Source organism: Carassius auratus, chromosome 4, assembly GCF_003368295.1.
Source record: "Carassius auratus strain Wakin chromosome 4, ASM336829v1, whole genome shotgun sequence".
NCBI classification, from domain to species: Eukaryota; Metazoa; Chordata; class Actinopteri; order Cypriniformes; family Cyprinidae; genus Carassius; species Carassius auratus.
Genome location: NC_039246.1, coordinates 19,906,788 through 19,929,520, shown reverse-complemented (window position 1 = coordinate 19,929,520; position 22,733 = coordinate 19,906,788). Strand labels below are relative to the sequence as shown.

Sequence of the window (22,733 nt, the reverse complement as noted above, 5' to 3'; positions counted from 1 at the left end):
TTCCGTGATTGCCTCCATGTTTTTCACATCGTGGAAATCGTAGGGTCCTAAGTTTCTGAAATGTTTTATATTATTATGCAGTATACATGTTTTTTGTTACGTTCTATTAAAATTCTGCTGATGTTATTTTAACTTAAAAAGGATTTTTCTCAATGTTTATGTTTCAGACTACACCCCTCCCTGGCTACACTTGCATCAGAGTTGGTGACAGTTTTATGCTTCTGAAACGTTCTTGGACTGTTCTACAAATCCTTGCCAGGTTTTGACTTATTACACCAAAATAAGATTCTTGTTCAGAAGTTGTTTGCCATTTCTTAAAGGCTGTTTTTAGGGGAATGTACACTCCAAGCCCATGCCCATGCATTGTCATACTCATAGCACAATGCTAGACCTAAAATGGCTGCTTGTTTTGTGTTTTATATGGTCAACTTAAATTAGTTTAAATATGTCCACAGACTTCTGCAGGGTTCATTTTGCACATTGTCTGTTTTGTAAATTGGTTAATTTTCTTCTCTCTTCATCTCATCTTTCTCTAACACATACAAAGACTGACTCTTCCATTTTGATTGCTTATTTTTTTTTGAGAAAGCATTTGAATTATTGGTTGGGCACTTAAATAAATAGTGTTCTATAAGAAATACCCCCTTGGTCTTCTCTTTTCTGTCTATTTGCTGCCACTTTTTAGTATAAATGAAATGCCAGTTTGTGAATTTGTTAAAATACAGATATTTTTAATAAAGTTAATGATTGGCAAAATTGCCAGTTCTACGGTTTAGAAAAAAAAAAAAAAACTAGAAAACAGTAATGATCCTGAAAAATTACGGTACACCGCTGGAAACCCTGCTGCCAGTATATTACTGTTAATTTACAAAAAAAGCTGTAATTCAGAAAACTGTAAAATAACGGTACACAGCTGGAAACCCTGCTGCCAGTATATTACCGTTAATTTACAGAAAAGCTGTAATTCTGGAAACTGTAAAATAACGGTACACAGCTGGAAACCCTGCTGCCAGTATATTACCGTTAATTTACAGAAAAGCTGTAATTCTGGAAACTGTAAAATAACGGTACACAGCTGGAAACCCTGCTGCCAGTATATTACCGTTAATTTACAAAAAAGCCGTAATTCAGAAAACGGTAATAAAACTGTAAAATTACGGTACACTGCTGGAAACCCTGCTGCCAGTATACTACCGTTAATTTACAGGACAATTTTTTACAGTGTATAGATAAGATGCCTCAAACTGAATGGGTAATTTTCAGGCCTGATTGAAGTCTTGCATCTTAAATGGAGGTTCAGTACTTCAATGGTCATGAAATGAACAACACAAGATGTCAGAAAAGTGACTCGAACTGATCCACTGATATAATTTGACTAAATTAGTCCATTATGTAGTCTCATTACACACAAGATATTGATACTGCCGCTATATGTATAAAGTCCAGTCATCTTCAAACCAGGAAGATTAAATTTTAGAGACCATAAAACAACTACATAACAGCTCATATGCTCATGTTACTCCAGTAAATGTGTTTTACCTGATGGCAGATCTCATGTACCACCACCATGGTAAGCTCCATCTGATAGGAGAAGGAGGAGACGTCAGGATCCAACAAGATCTTCTGCTCCACAAACACACTCAGGCCCCAGTTCTCCATGGCTGCATATGGATGCTTCGGCACTGCCAGGAGATCTGCACACAGTGAGAAAGATCCAAGCTCAATGACGGGAAACCAGGACAGTGATACAATGCAACAAGAAGTTAGTGGAAACAAATATAACAAACAGACAGTGCTCAATCAGTTCAATCAAACCAAACACTTTCCAAGTATTGTGACACCACTGCATATGATCCAGCTTGTTCAATGTATATGATGTTCTAAATAGGACTGGTAAACGATTACATTTTTTAAATTACATTAATTACATGATGTGGTGATGAGTATCACATTTGCACTAGTGGGATATTGCACTTAATCTACTTCTCGTGTGATATTTGTTAACTATGCGATGTAAATATGAGACACAATCTCAAACGGGCGTTTTGCCCCATATCTTGAATTTTAGGGACATTTTCTAGGATCCATCACGCAGTAAGTTGTTTCCCTGTCTCATATCAGTCATCAATCAACTGAAATGGTAGATGATCCCATAGGTCCGGGACGGGGCAAGTGGATCAAATGCGCTAATAATTTTAATGCGTTATTTTTCTCCATTATTAATTAATCTAATTAACGCGGTAAATTACCAGGCCTAGTTCTAAAACAAACAAACGTTCTTCTGTACTGCATAACTGTACATCATAGAACAAAAGCTCAAATCCCAGATATCCTCTGATGTGGATTATCTTTTGATCAAATGTATTTATCGTCTAATTGCTATAATCAAAGATCATTGAATTTTAAACCCAAAACCAGACACAGCAAAGCAACAAGACACGCAGCTCCATAATCATATTTCCCGCCAAACATATTTAAAATAGCTCCTTTACTCAAGTCGGTGTATCAGTGACACTGCAGACGGCGAATCAGCTGTTTAAACGCCTCCAACTCCATCAGCCCATCTCAGGAACCATTCATATGCCAATGAGAACAGAAGCAGTTAAACCTCTGGCACTGTTAAATCCACATCTTATAATCAGCCGCAGAGAAAGAGGAACTGTTGAAAGCTGTAACATTATTATCCGCCGGGCTGGTGTGTGTGTGTGTGTGTGTCTTATTTGCATGTTTCATGAATTGGGCGGAAAGCAGCTGCAGAGTTTTGGAAGGAAGCTCCAGTCGTCATGGAGAATGATAAAGCTGCAGGGCTGCACGGTGAAAAAAAAAATCTGCGTTAAAAGTCAGTAGCAGGCAGCCGCTTCACTGATAATTCGAGCCCACATTAGTATAGCACATTCACACATTATAAATATTTCACTTTTACGTAGAAATGATGGAGTGAAGAGCTCATTTAAGAGGCAAAGAACAATGAAAACAGCTGCGCAAAGGTAAACAACTGAAGATTAAATTTAATTGGCCATTTTTAACATTCTTTGTGGACTAGAGGCTTGATGCTCTTTTAATTGGGCTTTTGTACCGATTCATATTGCAATAACATGACTGATGCTCTTGAAGAGAGAGACAAAAGTACTTGTATTTCAACTCAACCAACTTCGTCACAAATTCCAAGATACAAAACCAGACAAAGACTAAATGCCTCAAAGCCCAGATGCAGATCAGTAGGTAAATATGATAATCTTTTAGTATACATCTAGGTACTTTAACTGCAGTCTAATTTTGAAAAAGTAGGGGACTACATTTAAAAGGGAAACAAACAAACATATGTTAATTACTGCAACTATTAACTGTAATTAATCATTATAACCAGGCATATGACCTCCTAAAACACATACTGTAAACATAATCAGTATCACAGGAAAATGCATATTGTTTACCGAATATATAATGACATTTGGAAAAACACCACTATATCCTTGTGTGATATTGTATTCATACAACGGTTGTAAAATAAAATTTAAAAAGGGTAATATTTAGAACCCATATTGTAGACACAATATTGACATGTTCTTTCTGTTTTTGCTATGTTAATGAAAATATTTCCAAACGAAACCACAGAAACGTTTTAAACGAATCATTTGAGTTAACGTTTCAATAGATCATTCATAATTGAATAAATGAATCAGCACTTTAAACAAATCAGTTGGTTGAATGATTCAATTACTCACTTGAATGCGACTAGTTCCTGAATGAATCAGTGTTTTAAACAATTTATTTGAGTGAATTATTCAATGACTCATTCATACTGAATTAGTTTCTGAATGTCTCACACTAACTGACACCTACAGACATAAATCCCACAAGAGTCTGAAAAGTCCTAACACTGATGGGATATAATGTATTGCGATGTCTCCCATCTAATCAAATTTGGAGACCAAAACTGTTACAAATATTGTGTGACCCTGGACGACAAAGCCAGAATTTAATTTACTGTTTTTTATGAAGATTTAATTAAACCTTTCCATTGATGTATTATTTGTTAGGATAGGACAATATTTGGCTGAATGACACTTACTTGTAAATCTGGGGCCCGTTCTTCGTACGTCGCTTATTACATCCGAGATCAAATGACACATCCAAGATGATATCATCGTGCTAATCATGATCCGGCTAATTGGGTTCTTCGAACACACCAGTTGTGTACGATTAGTATCGCTGGATTGAGTTATCGGAGATAATTGCGCGTTCATGTGTTGGCTTAAAAGGGGATATGTATCGATACTTGAAACCATGATCAGCAGTGCAGCGATTGGCTGGTGGCAAGACGGCAATGTAATGACGTCATATAATTTAAAACGACACCCGACGAAAAACTTGACAAATTTCTGGACTTTTATAAGGAAACAGCCAAGCAAACAAAACTACATAAATGTTATAATGGTTACATGAAACAGATAATAGATACATGTTTTTATTTTATTAGAATTTTTTCATGATTCCCAATTATTTAGATTCGCAATTTATAATAGTTGTGCAGTCTTTACATTTTATTTCAATGTAGAAATGATCTATTAATTTCATTTTAAATTTGGACAGATTTGTTACGTGACAGCATTAATGAAAGTTTCTTAAGGGTCAATATCATGTTATCTGCATCTCCTGCGCTCCATCAAGCCACTCTTATAATAGCAGTCATCACTCAAAATAATGCATGACTCTATTATCTGTATAGCATGTGCGTAAGACTCTAATACAATTATGAAGTAATACTTTTATGACAAATAAATATTTCAGTGAGTAAAACTGGCTGTGTCTATAGTAGGCTGTTATCGACTATACAGCATTTTCATATTATTTTTAATGCATTTTTTTAATGATTATTATTTTAAATTATTGTCCCTGGATAAGTACGATACTCTTGTAATAAATTAGCGGTGGTAGTAGACATATTTTGAGTATCAGTTCTGGTTGAAAAGAAGCAATCTTTAAGCCCTATTCGGACGGGACTAGTTTTACAGGGGGTCATTAGAGAAATCTGCGTTTCACAGACGTACTTGGTGATTTTAATCCCGTCCGAATCTGCCACGTCTGTGTTTTTCTCACACAACCTCTGTGATAATTCCAGAGCAAATTACCTACCGTTTTTCAGCAAACTCAGTGATCCTCTGAGAAAACTAATCCCGTCCGAATGCGAATGTCTGTGATTGCCGGTGATATTTTATTTCACAACGCGTTTCCTTGTGTGTCTTGGCCAACGTGAATTATCGTAGATGCTCTTACCGCGCGGATGTTTGATATATTTGCTTAGCGGCAAATAAATAATAATAAAAAAATATTACAAATAATAAAATCAAGAGCAAGATCGCTTAAACTGTTAATACCGGCTATTGTAATATCAGCATCATGTAAGATTACTCACGTTCATTTATGTACTCAGTTACATAATGTTTTAATTACATTTAATAAAAAAAAAAAGGAAAACAAGTTAAACTAAAGGAACCACACATTAACATGGTTTTGCTATACTAGCCATTTAGTATTTATTGTGTAATAATACTAAGGCAGTCATTCTGAATGAATGCAATGCACGCATACAGAGCGCATGATCTCTGTGACACCCAGATGCACAAATCAGACCCTCTCAGAACTCTGTAATAAACACGGAGATACTAGTCTCGTCCGAATTGGTACATGAAAATCACAGACGTCAGGTGGTAAGAATCAAAACTCAAACGTAGTTTAGAAAACTAGTCCCGTCCGAATAGTGCTTAATCCTGTTTACATGAAATAAGCCTGCTCCCGAGCAGGTTTAAGCTAACGGACCTGTTGCTATGACATAATGAGCTTCGAAGAACCAAACGATCCAAGATCAAGCCAAATCTTCAACAATCAAATCCAGCTAACTGAGTTAGCGACGTACGAAGAACAGGCCCCTGGAATCTGAGGATGCAAAAAAAAAAAATCTAAACACTGAGAAAATTGCCTTTAAAGTGGTCCAAATGTAGTCCAAAATAAGTTTTGATATATTTAGAAAATGTACAAAATAGTTTTACTTAAAATCCTTAATGATCATTGGCATTAAAATAAAATCCATTATTTTGACCCTTACAATGTATTTTTGGATATTGCTACAAATATAAACTCTAGCGACTTAAGACTGCTTTCATGGTCCAGGGTCACAAATATGAATACAGTAATCATTTTGTTCAGTGGCATAAGTACCACAATACTACATACTATAATTGTATCCTAGTATATCCACAGTCCTTCTGGATATTTTCGATTGTCTTCTGCTGTAAACTAAGCCATTATAAGTCACAATACCTGTAGTTGGTATGTAAACCTCCACTCTTTTGGATTGAAAAGGTTCATTTTGACAGTGTTGTAACATTGTAGAAACCATGATGATGCAAAGTTAGAGAAATTCCATCTCTTCCTGTCATTCACTCGTACACATCTGCTATTAAAAGAGGCTGAAGGAATCTGCAAGGGGAAGATGAAGGGACAACACAGAGAGGGTGTGTAGACCAGGGCACGGTGAATGGCAGGAGACGCAGTAACGAGAGCGTCTGGAGAAACAGCGAGATCAAAATAAACAAACAGCTTGTGTTTTCAGCGAGCAGAACCTCCACTAGCTCCACTAAAGCAATTATTCATCACGTTCCTCACACCTCAGTCTGTTTCACACAAACACACACACAGCCCCGAGGTCTAGTTACCTGCGCTGCTCTTTGAGGCTGTTTTAGGGCAAGCAGTCCTGGGGCGACACAGGAAGTATGGCAGAAGAAGGCGGGAGGAAGTGAACATGGAGCTTTTCTCACAGCAGGGTTCAGTCTGTCAGCGCACACCTGCTCTCTAGTAACATTCACTTGATAAAAATCAGCTAGACACTTGTCATAGAGAGCGGAAGAAAAGGATATTTGCATCTCTACATTTTGCTTCTCTTGTGTGTTTGCTTCTATTGATCTTTCTGTGTTTATCTAGCTACAGTCTAGCTGCTATTTGGTGTTTTACAGTATGCCGTTTTTAGCATTACTGTTAATATGTGTTCCTAGTAAGATGTAGTTGGTTATTTAAAGGTTTCATCTCAAACGTGTCCACAACAAAGTCTTTATGATCTTCTTGTTTATAGATATGACTCAGCTCCATCCTTCAATGTTCTGTAAGTGTTGTTTTCACCAGATGAAAGGAGTACGTTTGATAGTTTAGTGAAGGAATAGCACACATCTGCTCAACAAGACATTATTTGAGGCAGTGTTCATGTACAAGTATTTCAGGAAGAGATACACGCTTCAATGTAATACTTAGTTTGTTCAAATCAATGAAAATTAGACTTTTGTTTCAACACTTGAAGGGCAGAAATTGAACCATATTTGACATAATCTGTGTTCACACAACACCTAGCTAACAAAAATCAAATTCAAGCGCAGTTCTCCCCACAGGCAAAGACATTTCCAATTATTATATACTCTAGTTTTTGGGCACACATCGCCTGATGTTGTTATGACTCACTATGATTACACAGTTTTTGTCTCGGAGGAAACAGAGCTCTGAAAGGAAGAAACGCTGAGCCCCAAACCACTGAAAACACTTAATGAAGTTTCTTCATTAGATTACTACACTTAATGACCATCAAGGCATCTGTGTTTGAAGTAGTTATCCACGAACATGCGCAGTGCTAGTTCTTTTGATGCTAGTTCTGTGTGAGGGCATGCAAGGGCCGTTCATTAGCAACCTGCTTATTCACCCTCAATGCACTAAAAATAAACTGTTAGAAATGGAAAGATACATGAATCTGTTTACTCTGTTTACTCTGGTATACTTAATCTCAAAACTGCTGCTGCAGTACAGACAAGTTCAGTGAGGAATTATGACCATAAAAATGAAAGCTTAATGCTCATTAAACTGAAATCTAATAATGCTATTGCTAACTTCACCTTATGCGTGCTAGACTTTCATTATTCACTGCAATATAGATTTCTAATGATCACGCTCAGACTTTCGTTTAGGAATAAATCTTACAGTAACAGAATAGCAGCACTTATATAGAATCACTTAGTATTAAAGTAGTTAAAAGTCAGCCTCAACAGCCCAAAAACAATAACAAACTTTCAATCCAGCATTAGCAAAGTCAGCGTTTTAAGCTTTACACCCTTCAGCTGTTAATGCTATAAGCTCTGTCTTGTTTCTTCTGTTTAAAAGCTCAGATAAGAGTTAAACCGGCCGAAGCATGTTGCTGAACTCTTTAAGAGTGAGTCTGTTTAGCATGTTAGACTGATGTGATGAAGATATGCTCACTTTCGCTCACTTTCACACAATCTATCATCATATACATCTACTTTCACCTTCAACAGTCTTCCAGGATTACAGTATCGACAGAACATCCATCAAAGGATTAAACTGATTAGAAAATAGATCTACAGAAGTATACTAGGTGTGTGAAGTGTGTTCCTCTTGTTATTTGACATTAAGATGTTTCAATTCTCTCGTAGTAAAATTCCCAAAGATGGATTTACCAGAAGTGTTTAATTTTCATGGGAAAGCAATTCTGTTATAGTCAATGGCTGCCATCAAATTTTCTTAATATTTAAGGCTGCAAAACATTTAGTAAAAAGCTGTTAAATAATGCAATATATTAATTCAATTTAAAGTGAATAAAATCGGTTTATATCAAAGTTACAATTAGGGCTGTCAAAACATATATTTTTGTCTAATTACATGATGCACCAATTTAGTGATCTAAGAAATGGCTTGATTCGACTTAGAATTCATTATACATAAGGCTTTTATTATTATTATTTTATTATTATTATTATTATTATTATTATTACTATTATTATTATACATTTAAAGCTACAGTGTGTCCACAATATTTCTTTGAGAAACGGTATCTGAATAGATATTTAATTATATTTACAAACAATTGGTCAAATTCAAACTCTTGCTTGTGTAATGTTGCTAAACTATATCATATGAAAGACAAAAGTCCATAAAGCTGCATTTTTTTGAACACTAGTTTGTTGCTGTCGAAACACAGTGGTTTGTAGCGCAAATAGTTTACCATTTACTGCACTGTGGTAAACCATTGTTTTAATATAGCAACAATGTTTAATAAAAATGTTTTTGAATTCAAATAAATCCAGTTCTTTGCCAAGCTTGGTAATATATAGTTCAACTTGAAAGCTTAACATCAAAAACATCCAGGTAACTAAAACACCTGAAACAGTGTGAGTTTGCTGCTTTGAATATCTCTTGTTGTCTTTTTTGCATATATTATGGAGCCCTTTGTCAGGACACAGATGTGTTGCTTTATTGGTCAGCGGTGCTGGTATGAATCCAGTCTGCATTTAGAGCAGGTTCAGAGAGTTTCATTAGCAGCTGATCAAACGCACTTTCATGTTGAGCTGTTCTGTTTCTAGTGGTTTCTACCCAGCTGAATCATGAAGGCCTGATGTGAAGTGTTTCCAGCCCTTAAAGTCTCTCACCTGGATATCAATGATCAAAATTATCTCCTCAATTTGCATTGCTTTGTCTTTAGTTGTCTCTGCATGTGGAGTCTCAGTTTGCAGCTTGGTAATTTGTGCAGTTCTGCTGCCTAACTGGGAAACACATTTCACCTCAGTACCTAAAATGACGTTTTTATTTCAAACACATGAAATATGTGCTAATTTGTGTTTTAATAGCATGCTGTGACTTCCTGATGAAATCATGATGTGGAGTTGTTGAGTTGATCTCAGTTTGTGCTTCCTGGATTCACCTTGACTCCATATTTCTCCCACATTCCTTTTTAAGTCTGTCTTCTTTATTCTTACTTTGTGCACCCAGTTCAAACAGCACTGTATTGTATCTCCCAGTGCAGCGTAGAGAAGTCAATACAGGGTCACGGCTCCTGCTTGTCAGTTTCTTTGTCTTCAGAGACGCTCAGGCTTCTCAGAAACCAACTGAAATCACAGATGGTCTTTTGAAATGTTCTGAAATGCAGAATGTCGGCCCTTATTTAACACTGACCTTCATTAAGCTCAGGAGCACATGAGGCTGAATAGGAGGAGAGAGCGATGAATCTGAGTCTCTGTAAGTGTGTTCATGGTAAAGTGAGGGACTCGTTCTCGGTCCACAGCACCCCTGACGCCCTGCGGTCTGCTCTCACATCTGAGCGCTTAACACAGGCAGCGGGGCAGAAGAGAGCAGCCCTTCACGGAGCTGCAGTGGTGCCTGAGGAGACAAGCCTCCAGAGAGGGTCAAACAGATGCTCTCAGCTCGTCTCATTATCACACAGTTCACTCCACCTCACCATGACGCTCTGTGCTCGTCTCACACATTCACTAACGACTTTTTCCCTCTGTTATCTCTAACTATACTTTCTTCCCATTAACAAGAAGACTGCTTTACTGGAAAGTGTTAATTAAAACTGACCTCCAATAATCCATTCGACAGCTTTAATACTCAGGATTAGATTTCTGTAAATGGTTTGGAATCAGTCTAAGGCAATAGCATAATAAAATTTTATAGCTCAGAGTTGCTCGTTCATAGCTTGAGTCTTAATGAAGTATTTAGCTTCAAGTTTTAATTAGGCCAGACACAGAAAATCCATTAGGAGACCTAAAAGTAGATGCAAAAGAGACAATGTTGATGAGAAATAAGAGTGTGGGGTGGTAAAATTAAAAAGTGTTTTTGTGGGATTTGTTGTTAGTTGGTAGTTTTCTTAAAAAATAAAAAAATAAATGAAATTTTATATATTGAAACTTGGAATATCAATGTTAAAGGAAGCTTCTTAAAATCATTTAATGTTTCATTTATGTCAGTGTGTTTATGGTTTCATTAAATTAATGTTTGTTAAAGTTTTAAGTTTTCATTCTAAATTTTCTGTAAGGATTTGTCTTCTCTCTGTGACAGAGCTGTGTGTTGGTCATCAAACGTAATGTCCTGCGTATTTCATAACCCTTTTTCATTTATCAGTCGTATAATTCCTGGACTGGACACCTGTGAACATTCCTCCAACACATTTCTTGTCTCTCTCTTCTCACAGCCTCCATCAAACCCACAGCGTTCCCGTTCTTAACCTGATAACACAATCAATCGCAATTTCAGCCAGTGTGAGCCACTATTACAGCTCCAGCTGGAGCGTCCCGCTAGTATCAGCTCCCTCTAATGATGTCTGCGGCCCGTTCTGCTCATCCACAAATCACAGCTGCTGAAATGGAGAGAAGTCTTTAGAGGCGAGAGGCAATAACAGTGAGAGGTGGTCAAATTCAGGTGCTCGCTACAAATCAGAGCCGCACCGGAGCAGAACAGAGGGACACAAACATTTTTTTCTTCGGGCTCCCGTGAGAGAGTGCTCCAGACCGGGTGGAATTATTATGACACAGATCAGTGAGCCACAGACATTGTCCTGAAACACTCCAGCAGCTTTCTGCTCTCCATTTGCTTTTCGACTTTATCAGTAATTGGAAGAGGAGGAAAGGCGAAGCTGCTTGTTATTTGACTTTTTGTCTCTGTGCTGACACCGAGAGCCGCGCTGATGTAGGGATGGAAAGTGTACAAGCGGCAGAAATAGATAAATATTCAAAGCCATGAACTTGCACTTTAATGTGTGGGGTACTCTGAAATTATCAGCAGAGACTGCTGGGAAGACACAGCATATTTACTAAATCGTCGAGGGACGGCTGAACAGAAAGAAAAAGAGCTCCGAAAATTCCCTCAGTTGTAGTAAACTATTAAACTGCATCGTCAGGCGCTTTCACAGCTGCGTCTTCAAACCACAACAAACAATGTGCTACAGCAAACATATTGTAGGGATAATTAATAGTAGCTTTTCTTTTGTTATTTCCTGAAAATGACCATGAAAAACAATGTGTGGCTTTGTCAGAAACCTGGAATGGTAGGGAAACCTTGTTAGTTAAAAAATGCGAGTTGAAGCAATATATTGTTTTTTTTTTGGCCGCTTCATTTTACTCTTCCTCATGGCACAGCTGGTTCCTTTCTTCTTTTATTCCTGCCAAACTTAGACTTGAGTCTAATTGAGCCTAGAACATTCATAAACCCAAAGCACTCCCTCAACAAAATAAATAAAGGAAATGTAGAGGAGAACAGTGCAGTATTGTTATTTTGTTATTTTACTCTTAACATGCTATGATGCTAATGAACAGTGAATAGATGCTATAAAGCGTTACTACATGATTTTGCTAAGGTGCTTTGAGTGGGTGATAGGTGGTTGCTAGTATTTTGCTGTGTGTTTGCTAAAGTGTTTTGAGCGTTTGTTAGCATATTGCTACTGTTTGTAGTAGCTTAGCAAACAGCACTATTAAACCCAGTAACACTCTCGTGTTTGTTTCGAGTGTAAGAGGAGATTTCCGGGGATTTCAACACCCTAAATTTTGGCACTCGGCCAAATCAACACACAGCTACACCTCATTAGCACTCGGTGGGTAACTAGTGGCTCCCTCCACCATTTTCACCCTAACCTCACTGTTGACCTTTGTCTAAATGTTAGGGCTGATATCAGAGGAAACCACACTCAACAACTACAGCAGCATATAATACAGCTTATTTATTCAGGAGAAACCAGGTCAGACTTGTTTCTGGGAATTATTGCTGATTCAACTTCACATTTAATCCTGCTGAAAGTCAAGTGAGATACACAGCGTGAGCATCAATAGCTATTGAGTCTAATGTCTACTGGTGCTACTCCAGTCGAGAGCAGGTCTGAGATCAGATCCATCATTATAGAGACTCTCAAACCCAAAACACTTCAGTACCAATGAACACTCGACTATGAGAGCCGAACTACAGAGATTAAAGTGTCTTCATCCCTTTAAGTGAACTCTATTTTAAATACATTTCAAATACATTAAAATTTACTTATATGTTAAACTATTCAATATGAAAAAAAAAAATACATTGACACAAAATTAACAGTGATCTGCTCTTAGAAATAGATTATAGTCTATATCAGCAATTAATCATTAAAAATTACTTACAACCCACTTACAATGTCAAAATGTAGTTTTCCATCACAATTTTACTCCCACATTCTGCACCTTATTTATTTAAAGCGGGCAAAATCAGTATTGAACACGTCAAAATTTGTCTCAGTAAATATATTTCTCAAGTTGCTGTTGACAAGATGTCGGCAAGAAATCCATACTGTACATACTGTACAAAGAAAAGAAAACAAATAAGTTCAGGAATTAAGTTCTGTGTAATAAAGTAGAATGACACAGAGAAAAAGTATTGAATAAATGAAGAAAGAGAGGTGCAAAAAAGGCATGGAAAGCCAAGACACCAGCTAAAATCTATCAGTAACTAGAAAGCAATCCTGCCCTAGTCAGTGGAAATGAATATTAGCTACCTACAGTACCAGGATGATAAAGATGATACAAGGGTGGACATTTCAGCAAGACGATCTCAAACACAGTCAAGGAAACTCTCAGTTGGTTTCAGAAAAAGAAAATAAAGCTGCTCGAATGGCGCAGCCAATCACCTGACTTGAATCCGATAGAAAATAGGAACTAAAGTTCAGAATTCATAGAGGAGGCCCACAGAACCTTTAAAATTTGAAGACTGTGTGGAAGAATGGGCCAAAATCACACCTGAGCAATGCATGAGGCTAGATTCTCCATACAGGAGGCATCTTGAAGCTGTCATTACCAACAAAGGCTTCTGTATAAAGTATCAAATAAACTAGTTCAGTACTTTTTCCCTGAACTTATTTGTTTTGTTTTATTTGTATGTATGGATTACTTGGTTTGCATTTGGTGAAAATGTCAAGTCAACAGCACCTTTAGAAATATATTTAAAATATATGTACTGGGAGAAAATAGTGACGTGATCAATACTTATTTTTTACAGACTGTATATTAGCATATTATTTTAGCTGTCTTAGGGCAGCAGAAATATATTTTTCCTATACAATCTCAGTTGTCAAATGCTCAGAATGTCAGTGTCAACCAACGGAGATTAATATTTAAAATGTCTCAGTGATACTGAATGATTCACATTGGTTTGATTTTGTACATGTGGAAGCAGATTTGATACATTCCGCTGTGGGGAAAAACTACCGACCATGAAGCAGAAGCTTCAATACTGTCCTCACACACACATAGTGTCATGTTGTGTGTGTGTGTGTTCAGTTGACATCATGAGTGCAGAAACCCTCCTCTCTCCACAACAAACTTTTCCTCCCTTTCCTGAGACTGTTTGATCGTGAACTTAAACTGTCACTTTCTCACTTTTTCATGTCAAAGATAAAAACGAGTGAGAATTTTTTTTTCTCTTTCTTTCTTTTTAACTCTTCCCTGCTCACTCTAAAACTGTGAATATGGAAGTCTGGGGAAATTCCCAGTGGGCCAGTGTTTTTTGGTCATACATGAGCTGTTGATGTTTGTTTTTTCTTCAGTAAATTCAGTCACTCTCTCAACTGAACTAGCTGGTGAAGGTCTGTTTTCTTCTACAGATCTACAGTACAATCTCAGGAGAAGTTGTGACGTGACCTCTGCCACTCAAGAGCTGTCATTTCCCAGCTTTTTTTTTTTCAGAGCGGTCAGTCATTGGGCTCTGGTTTCTGTGTTTTGTCACATCTTTTAGAAATGTCACGGTGTTAAAAATAGAAAAATACAGCACAGAGATGCCTTTCCCGACAGACGCTGTCAGACTGACACATTCAGTGCTGCAGTGAGAGCAGAAAGTGAAAGCCGAGAGCAAACTTCACTTCACTAAACTGTATTTGAACGTAAACACAGCAGCATCCCGATTTAATCACTACTAAAAGCTAAGTAGGTTTCAGAAATGCCAGCTGGCAGAAATCCTTTATATTGTGCTCCTCAGTTTCCCACATGGACACTTCTTGAATAAATTTCAACAGATCAGATGAGGACAAAATGGCACAAAACTACAGTTGCGTCGTCCAATTATCTGGCTGTCCAGACACAGTGAAGCATAAATAAACATTTAAATGAAAACGACTGAATTTTAAAATGATGGCAGACTGAAACAGATTTGTTATTAATTTATTTACTTTTAGAAAATGGAACAATATGTTTGGAAAACTGAAGCAATATAATTCAGTTTATGTTGACAGTTGCCCAGTCATTGTCTAGAGATTTTAATGGCTTAAATTCAAGATCTTATTCACCCACTTTTCATTTCATTCACAAACCTTGTTATATTGTAAATTGCCTCCGATTTTCTAATTTCCATGAACCATCCACAAAATGCCGACAGCATAATACTGGTTGAAAAAAAAAAGTCTTGATAAAGTGTTTTAATTCGCATGAGAAGCTGAAGAGTTGCCAGTAAACACGCAGTTCTTGTGTTCATCCTGTCCGAGCTAAAGTGTTTTATGTCTCTCAGATGGACAGGACTGAAATCCCAGAAATCTCAGTCCATGGTCAAGTATGAGAGTCTTGTGTGCATGAGGTGCATTTGACACTCCATATTAAATTATTTATCTCAAAGAGATGGATTTCATCTTATATACAGTAGAGCAAAATTCACTTTTACACCACAAAATCTAAATCCAGAATATATATTTTTATAGCATAAGAAAAGTAAACAATCCGGTACAATCTAGAATATCAGAAATATTTTTACAAAGCCAGTGTAGAAAAATGGCCATTAGAGGCAAATTTAATAAAAGATACAAAGAAAAAGGTCTTGAGCTGTTTTCTTGAAGCTCTTTCATTACTGTTTCTTGGCAAATTTATAATGGCGAGTTTCAGGCTTTGGTGCCTTTGTTCTGTTTTGCTGGGCGACATTCAAAAGCACATGAAAAGAAACAGCAAGCATTAGATAAAGACTGAAGCAAACTCTCTCTCTCACATTATCAGGGTGCATAAAGGCTTCGGTCAGTCAGGGACTTCTGAGCTTCATTGGGTTTGAAGGCAAGTGAACAAAAAAGTATTGAGAATAATTCAGAGGTGAACGCCAGTGCAGTAATGTGATGGACATTTTCTCTTTGGAGCAGCTCTTAAGGCTTTTAAGACTTTCAAAACACGAAAACACCAAGGAATCTCAAAAATACTCTATAATATTGAATCTGAACACACAAATACACACAGTGAGAAACATCTGATCTTCACTCTGACTTTCCTGCAGCAAAACAAATGCGTGATTCACAAACCAACCAATCAATATCCTCCATTTATGACACATTCTTTTTCTTTTCCTCGTATCCTCGCGCTCAATAAGGCAATTGGTCTTTTGTTTACATCGTTGATGCAGCAGACGCTCCAGACGGTCGATGGTATTGGCAGACGCTGTAATTTGTTCACGCGAGTCGGGCAAGAGGCGTTTCAGACGTGAATAAACACCTTATTGTTAAATTCTTGAACCTGATGAGTGTCATTAGGATAAAGACGCATTCAAACACACTCAGTGAGTTTATGTGATGTTTCTGTTAACTATTGTTGCTGTTCCCTGATGGATCTGTGTCTCTCTGGGTTTATTCACTTAGTGTGGCATTTCTTCTACAGTCACTGAATCTGAATGTACTGATCACTGCGGGTAATTCGCACCAGGTCCACAGTGGCTGAAAAACATTCACGTTCATCTGGACTGAGACACACAGTCAGCAGAGGATCTGCAGCACAATGAGAGTGAAGTGAATACTGATCAGCCGCCATCTTCATCAGATCAGCTAGCTGGAGATTTTCGCTTGCTTTCCATAGATCGGCTGCAGATAGAAATGGGAAACTCTGGGTTGTTTCACAGAGGGATTCAAACAGTGTTCACAGCTTGAACTGTGTATCTATGAATCCTGGATGAAAGTTTAATTGAATCTGATTCGTATGGCTCTCTCTTATTCACTATTTCTCTCCGAGCATCATGGACACCCAGATTACTCTGTGATCTGAGCGGATCTCGGCTAATTGACCAAGATGTGAGCGGGATTTGGTGGTTACCTGCTGGTCAACCACTGTCCACAAAGCATTTCTGCTCTAGCTTTGCTTCAACCTCTCTTAGACTCTTACAAAAGCAATCTGAACTAATTACCTCATAATTTGCAGAATTTTGGTAACCAGAAAGTGTTTCTGCAATATTTCAATTGTATGGGGAAAAACACATTGAAATATTACTCTAAATATCTTATTTTATGTTGAACATAAAAAAGTAGACAGATTTGAAACGACATGAGTATGAGCAAAGGAAGATCATTTCCATTTTTAAGTTAACTATCCCTTTAATACTATTTTTTTATTTGTTGCTTTGCAAACCCTGATATTTCCTTCAGAGAATGCAAATGTTGTTGATTTCATTGCTGCTTGTCTCTGCAGAAATTGCCTTTGGCCAGCAGCTCACATTCTTCACATCTCTTGAACCTCCGCGGGAGACTGATGCAATTGTCATTCTGAGTGTGTTACATTTCGCTGCTAAAATGAAAACGACAGTGTAAAAAAAATGAGTGCAACACTTTCCAATTTGGCATCTGTTCCTCTCGAGGTGCTCTTTAGCTACAGTGCTAAACAGCTAAAGCTAACGCTCACTCCGACATTTCTACTGATGAAGCAAACATAACCGCAGTTCAAATCAAGTAATACGATATGAAAAGTGATTGAAGAAATCGAAACGTGTGAAAACCGGCAGATATAAATGCTAAACATATATATACATGACTGAGTCTGTGACAGATTGAACAAACTCATCTCTGCCTGTCCCAAGCCGTGGGTTTGAAACTCTTTTCTTTCTCTTGTTTGGATGTGTCATTCTGTCATCTGCAGAAATCTGTTTGCTTTTAGCAGCACATTGCAACAGCTCCTCACTGACTTCACTTTGACAGGAGGGGGATCAATCTACAGTGCTGCGCTGCGACAAACCCACCGACGCCTTGACAAAGACAGACTATCAGCATGTAACTTTGTCTGTCTTTGTGAAGAATCTGAGGAAAAAAGTGAAAATTATCTGCCCCAAGGGTCTTCGACTCGATTCAGCGCTAAAAACACATCAACCGTGTTTCGAGCAATGAGAAGCGCATGTTGCAAACTAAAAAATTAAAAAAGAGAGTTTGCTCTTTATGAACATATAGACAAGTTCAAACACTTCAGAAATGTGAACAGATTGATGCCATCTGACAAAATAAAACCGGAGTGAAGAACAGGGTTTTATAAAACAAAAATGTAAAAGGGAAAGAGATCTATAAAGATGGATGGATGGATGGCTACATCACAGAACACCTGTGCACCCATCATGCTTGAGCACTTTCAGGCCGTGAGGGATTGTGGGTCCAGAAGGCTGCTGACAGAGCGAGCAGGAAAACTAGCGTGAAATGAAGCAAGAGTGTGGAAGAATAAGCAAAAAAAGGAAAGAAAGGAAAGGAAAAGGGATAAAACTGGAGGGTTCAGTGTAAGTCAAGCTGGTGAAATGCAGGCGCTTTGTTAAATATGTATGAGCGTTTTGAGGGAAAGACGCTGTTTTAGCTGTTTGACTTCTATCTAGAGCGACTCCAATGTCATGATTCTCAGCGAATGACTTTGACATTGACCTGCTTTTAGTCTGAAACACTGAATCCAGCACATAAAATCTTGTGGAATCAAGCAGAAAATTCAATTTACATGTTCATCTTTAAGTAAGAGTGTTTCGTGTGTGATGAACTGAGCTTTGAGACTGTGTTGACGGGCTACAAACTACTCATGATTTACAGAAGTTTATCTGCAGTCACCCTGCTGCACGGTTACTAACGAAAAGAAGCAACATGAAGTGATAGGAATCAATATCAATTTAATAAAACTGTAAGAGTATACAAGTTATATAGTGCATAGAAGCAGAAGCATATTCACCTGGCACAAAAACAATGACGATCTCAATTTGGATTAAAAAATCAAAAGTAAATACATATGTTTACACAATTCTAAATTAAAACATTGGAATCAATACCAATATTTCACTTCATGTTTATTTCACTATGACAAGAAGACAAATACAACAAATGGGTGGCATCAGGTCTAATTGGTAATGGATTGTAAATTAAATAATTGAAGACAAATCATGACAAACCTGTTAATAATAACAACAACAAAAAATAATACAAGTATGACTTTCATCTGCATAAACATGAAAGATTTGTTTTTTGAAGAATTTTGTCGCTGAACATTTTTGGTTACTATTGACTTCCATTGTAAGGACAAAAAACATTGATGTTTAAAGAACCAGGAACTGGATCAGTCAAACTGTTTTTTGACTGTGATTGTAAGGATGACTGACTCGGTTGAGTATTTGAATCCATTTGCGGAGATGTTTATTGTGGAGAAAACCACACACAAGGATAAGGCAGATAATCGTGGTCAAATAACAAGCAAGGTCAATATCACAGCAAGCAGTCCGTACAGCAAACAAATCCAAATCGTAATCCAACAAACAAGGTCGAGAACAGGCAAAGAACATACACGAGGCAATCAATGTGGCAATGAGAAAACGCTTGGTAGAGACAGGGGTTAGCTGGCAATACTTCGCAATCTGTTGTACAACTGAGCTGGATTTAAACAGGAAGCTACAAGAAGTGGAGGAAGAAGAAGAGCACAGTCAGTAATGAGGAGATGGCGCCCTCTGGCGGCTGGATGAATGGATGGTTGATGTTACAGTGATCTACCATCTCTCAGTTTAACCAAAATATGGTCTGCCAGGTCCAATATCTAGCTAATCAACCACCCAACACTCTGGATCAGCTAAAGAGGAAACGAAAAACCAGTTTCACCCATTTTAACTGAATCTTCCAGCAGAGAACAACAAATGGTGGTAACAGGTCTTATTGGTAATAGATTGTAAATTAAGTAGCAGAGCAGACTTTCACCATCATAACATACATGTTAATAACAAAAAAATAAAAATAACACAAGCATATAGAACTAGTTTGATTTGACAGACAGTTCAAGATCATGTCATGTTAAATTACGGATGACAGTAAATCTCAGATGACTCAGTGTGATCTCATAAACAGAAATGAAACCTTCTCAGTCAGAGGATAAATATTTGCTGAAGCTCTTGAGAAGCTGAGTGAAGAGGGGAAGAAGGGACAAAGAGACAAAGTTGTTTCCAGGTTTAGCCTGTTTTCAGCACATGTATCTGACAATCCCCTTAAGTTAAGAGCAATCTGGAGAAGTCTGTTATAGTTGAGGAGGAACAGGAAAACAAGAACAACTCTTCAACCATGAAAGAGGTCAGGCGACACACACATATGCAGAAACTGTGTCATTGACTTTAAGTGAGGACAAGACACAAGCCCAAACATGCTGAACTAGAGTATTTATGTGCACTAAACGCGATAGTGCTGTCAAAAGCCATGGGAGTGAGACGGAGCTCTGACCCCACCGACCCCTGGAGACCCTCAGTAACCCTGAGCCTGGAAACTGACAGACAGAGAAATCCACAGTGAAGCCCACAAAACCTTCTGCCCTGTAACTCAACAGCCGCTCTCCTGAGAACAGAGGCCAGGTCACATCACTCGCAAAGACAAGAGGACTTGACAAAGAGAATGGAGATGAAAAACACAAAAACGGTAAAGAGGAGCACTTCAGAGAGTGAGGGAAGGACAAGTACGCTTGAGAGGAACATGCAAATATGGAGATGAGGTAAGGAAAAAGAGGGCGAAGTGAGACAGAGAAAGATTGTAGAGACATGCAGCCAAACACTGAGAGACAGCGATGAAGAAAGAAGATGGTTCGATCTGCTCATGTGTGTTTCAGTAATAATCTGGCTCCTGGGAGACACGGGCCATACACTTTAATAAAATACTAATGCAACAGTAATGAAATGTGTCTTGACGATGGCTAAGTGCTGTTTCTTTAACTTCTGGTACTTTTATATACCATTTCTTGATTTTTAGTAAGACTAACAGATTGTCTTTCTCTGTTACATTAAAACGTCTTGGAAACTTTTTTTTTATTACGTCTCCATTTATTTTTTACATTTTGTCAAAGGTGATAGTTCACCTTAAAATTAAAATTCTGTCAATTAACTTACCCTCTTCGTTCCAAATTATGATATTTTTGATGAAATCCAAGAGCTTTCTGACCCTGCATAGACAGCAACACAACTGACACATTCAAGGCCCAGAAAGGTAGTAAAGACATCATTAAAATAGTCCTTGTGACATCAGTGGTTCAGCCTTAATTTTACAAAGCTACGAGAATACATTTTGTGCTCAAAGAAAACAAAAATAACACGTTTATTCAACCATTTCTTCTCTTCCGTGTTCTTCGACACGTGTTCACAACAGTACAAAATAGTAGAGCTACTATAACTCATCACCATGACTCTAGAGTAATATGTGGGAAGTGGTTCCTAATTTGTTTTTCTAATGTTGTAATTTTAATATGTTGTTCCAAGTGCCTTTACCAATCACCATTAATACATCATATTTGCAAAATATAAAACCTTCATGTTAATTAAATGCAGCTCCAGTCGGGTCATTCATCCTGCAATATGACTGACAGAAGGACGTGTGAATTTGACAGCTGCTAATTGAAACATCATGATTTAATTTTAAAGTGAAAGGTCAGTGAGGACATGGAGAGAATTAACACAAAACTTGCAATTAACTCTAGAATAATGTCATAGTGCTCGGAGTCTCGCATCGTCTGTCAATTTATGAGACAGAGAGAGAGACAGAGAAAAATAAGTAAAACAGATATACAGCCACGTTAGAGAGAATTATAAAGCTCTACAGACACTTAATCTGATCTCAGATAAGATGATAATAATATTTCTAGCCCAAGGCAATAGTCAAGCTAAGTGAGTATGAAATAGTTAATTACAGTCATCACAGAAAACCCTCAAGGCGAAATGACCCATCACCACAACACATGTGAATTCATTGGTTAAGACAAGAACAGCAGAGGTCAAATGTTATTTGGGCTAATCTAGGAGGAGAAAATCTCTGTTCATATCTTAATGATGATCTTTATATGAAATGATACAGTTTGTAAATGTGAAGAGATGCTTAATATTGGAGCCAAATTTAGATCTAAGACCTAAACTCCCGCCAAATCTTAACTGGTGATGACAAGAATGCTTGTCTTAGTCAACAGATCAGTTCAGAGTCAATTGTTGTTAACTTTAGACAGTTTCCGTTTGTGTTTGTAAAAGTGTCTTGAGTGTTCATAGAACTGATGCCAATAATATGTGATTAATACTCAATGTATTATGATTCATTAGGTTTAATATTTCTTATTGTATAAAAAGTAAACTGGCTAATAAAGACTGAATATTTATTCAGCTTTTAAAAACATTCTCAGAGTAAAGTATAACCCCTTACCCTTAGTAAAAAAGTTAAAAGAAAAATCCTCTTAATTTTCCTAGTATTTTCCACACACACGCACTTGTAACTAAACTTTCAGTTCGGTTTGTGCTTTGATCTGCAGAAGTGTTCAGTTTCATCTATTTTGATCCCAATTTCTGAGGTATTTTTGAGCAGTTATAAAACCACAACTCTTCATTTCGCTGCAGCAGCACACTAGCTTATTTTGACTTCTAGCAGAACGTTGTTCTAATAACATGACATGTGAAATGATTAATATAATTACTCTAGAATCTAACCAGCTTCATTATTTGCTTCAACTTACTGAGCGATTCAATTATTTGCTGAGCACTTTCAACAAATATGTTTTGACGCTTCGGCCCTTAAGGTCATTTGTGTTTTTAAGCAGAATAAATCAAGCTCAGCACATTTGAATTGCTCACAGATGGCATCATGTTATAATTGACTTCAGTCTTTGTACATTATTTAACCTTGGATTCATAATTTTATG

General features: G+C 37.3%; 1 protein-coding gene across 1 annotated transcript in view; it reads right to left on the bottom strand.

Moving 5' to 3' along the window:
* Positions 1-1,296: 1,296 nt before the first annotated feature.
* LOC113056802 (thyrotropin-releasing hormone-degrading ectoenzyme-like) overlaps positions 1,297-22,733 on the bottom strand; it is a 43,758-nt gene continuing 22,321 nt past the window's right edge. The window contains exons 4-5 of the mRNA XM_026223673.1: positions 1,540-1,694; positions 1,297-1,302 (exon numbers count right to left, since the gene is read on the bottom strand). Of these exons, the coding sequence (XP_026079458.1) occupies positions 1,297-1,302; positions 1,540-1,694 (161 nt within the window). The remainder of the gene's footprint in view (positions 1,303-1,539; positions 1,695-22,733) is intronic.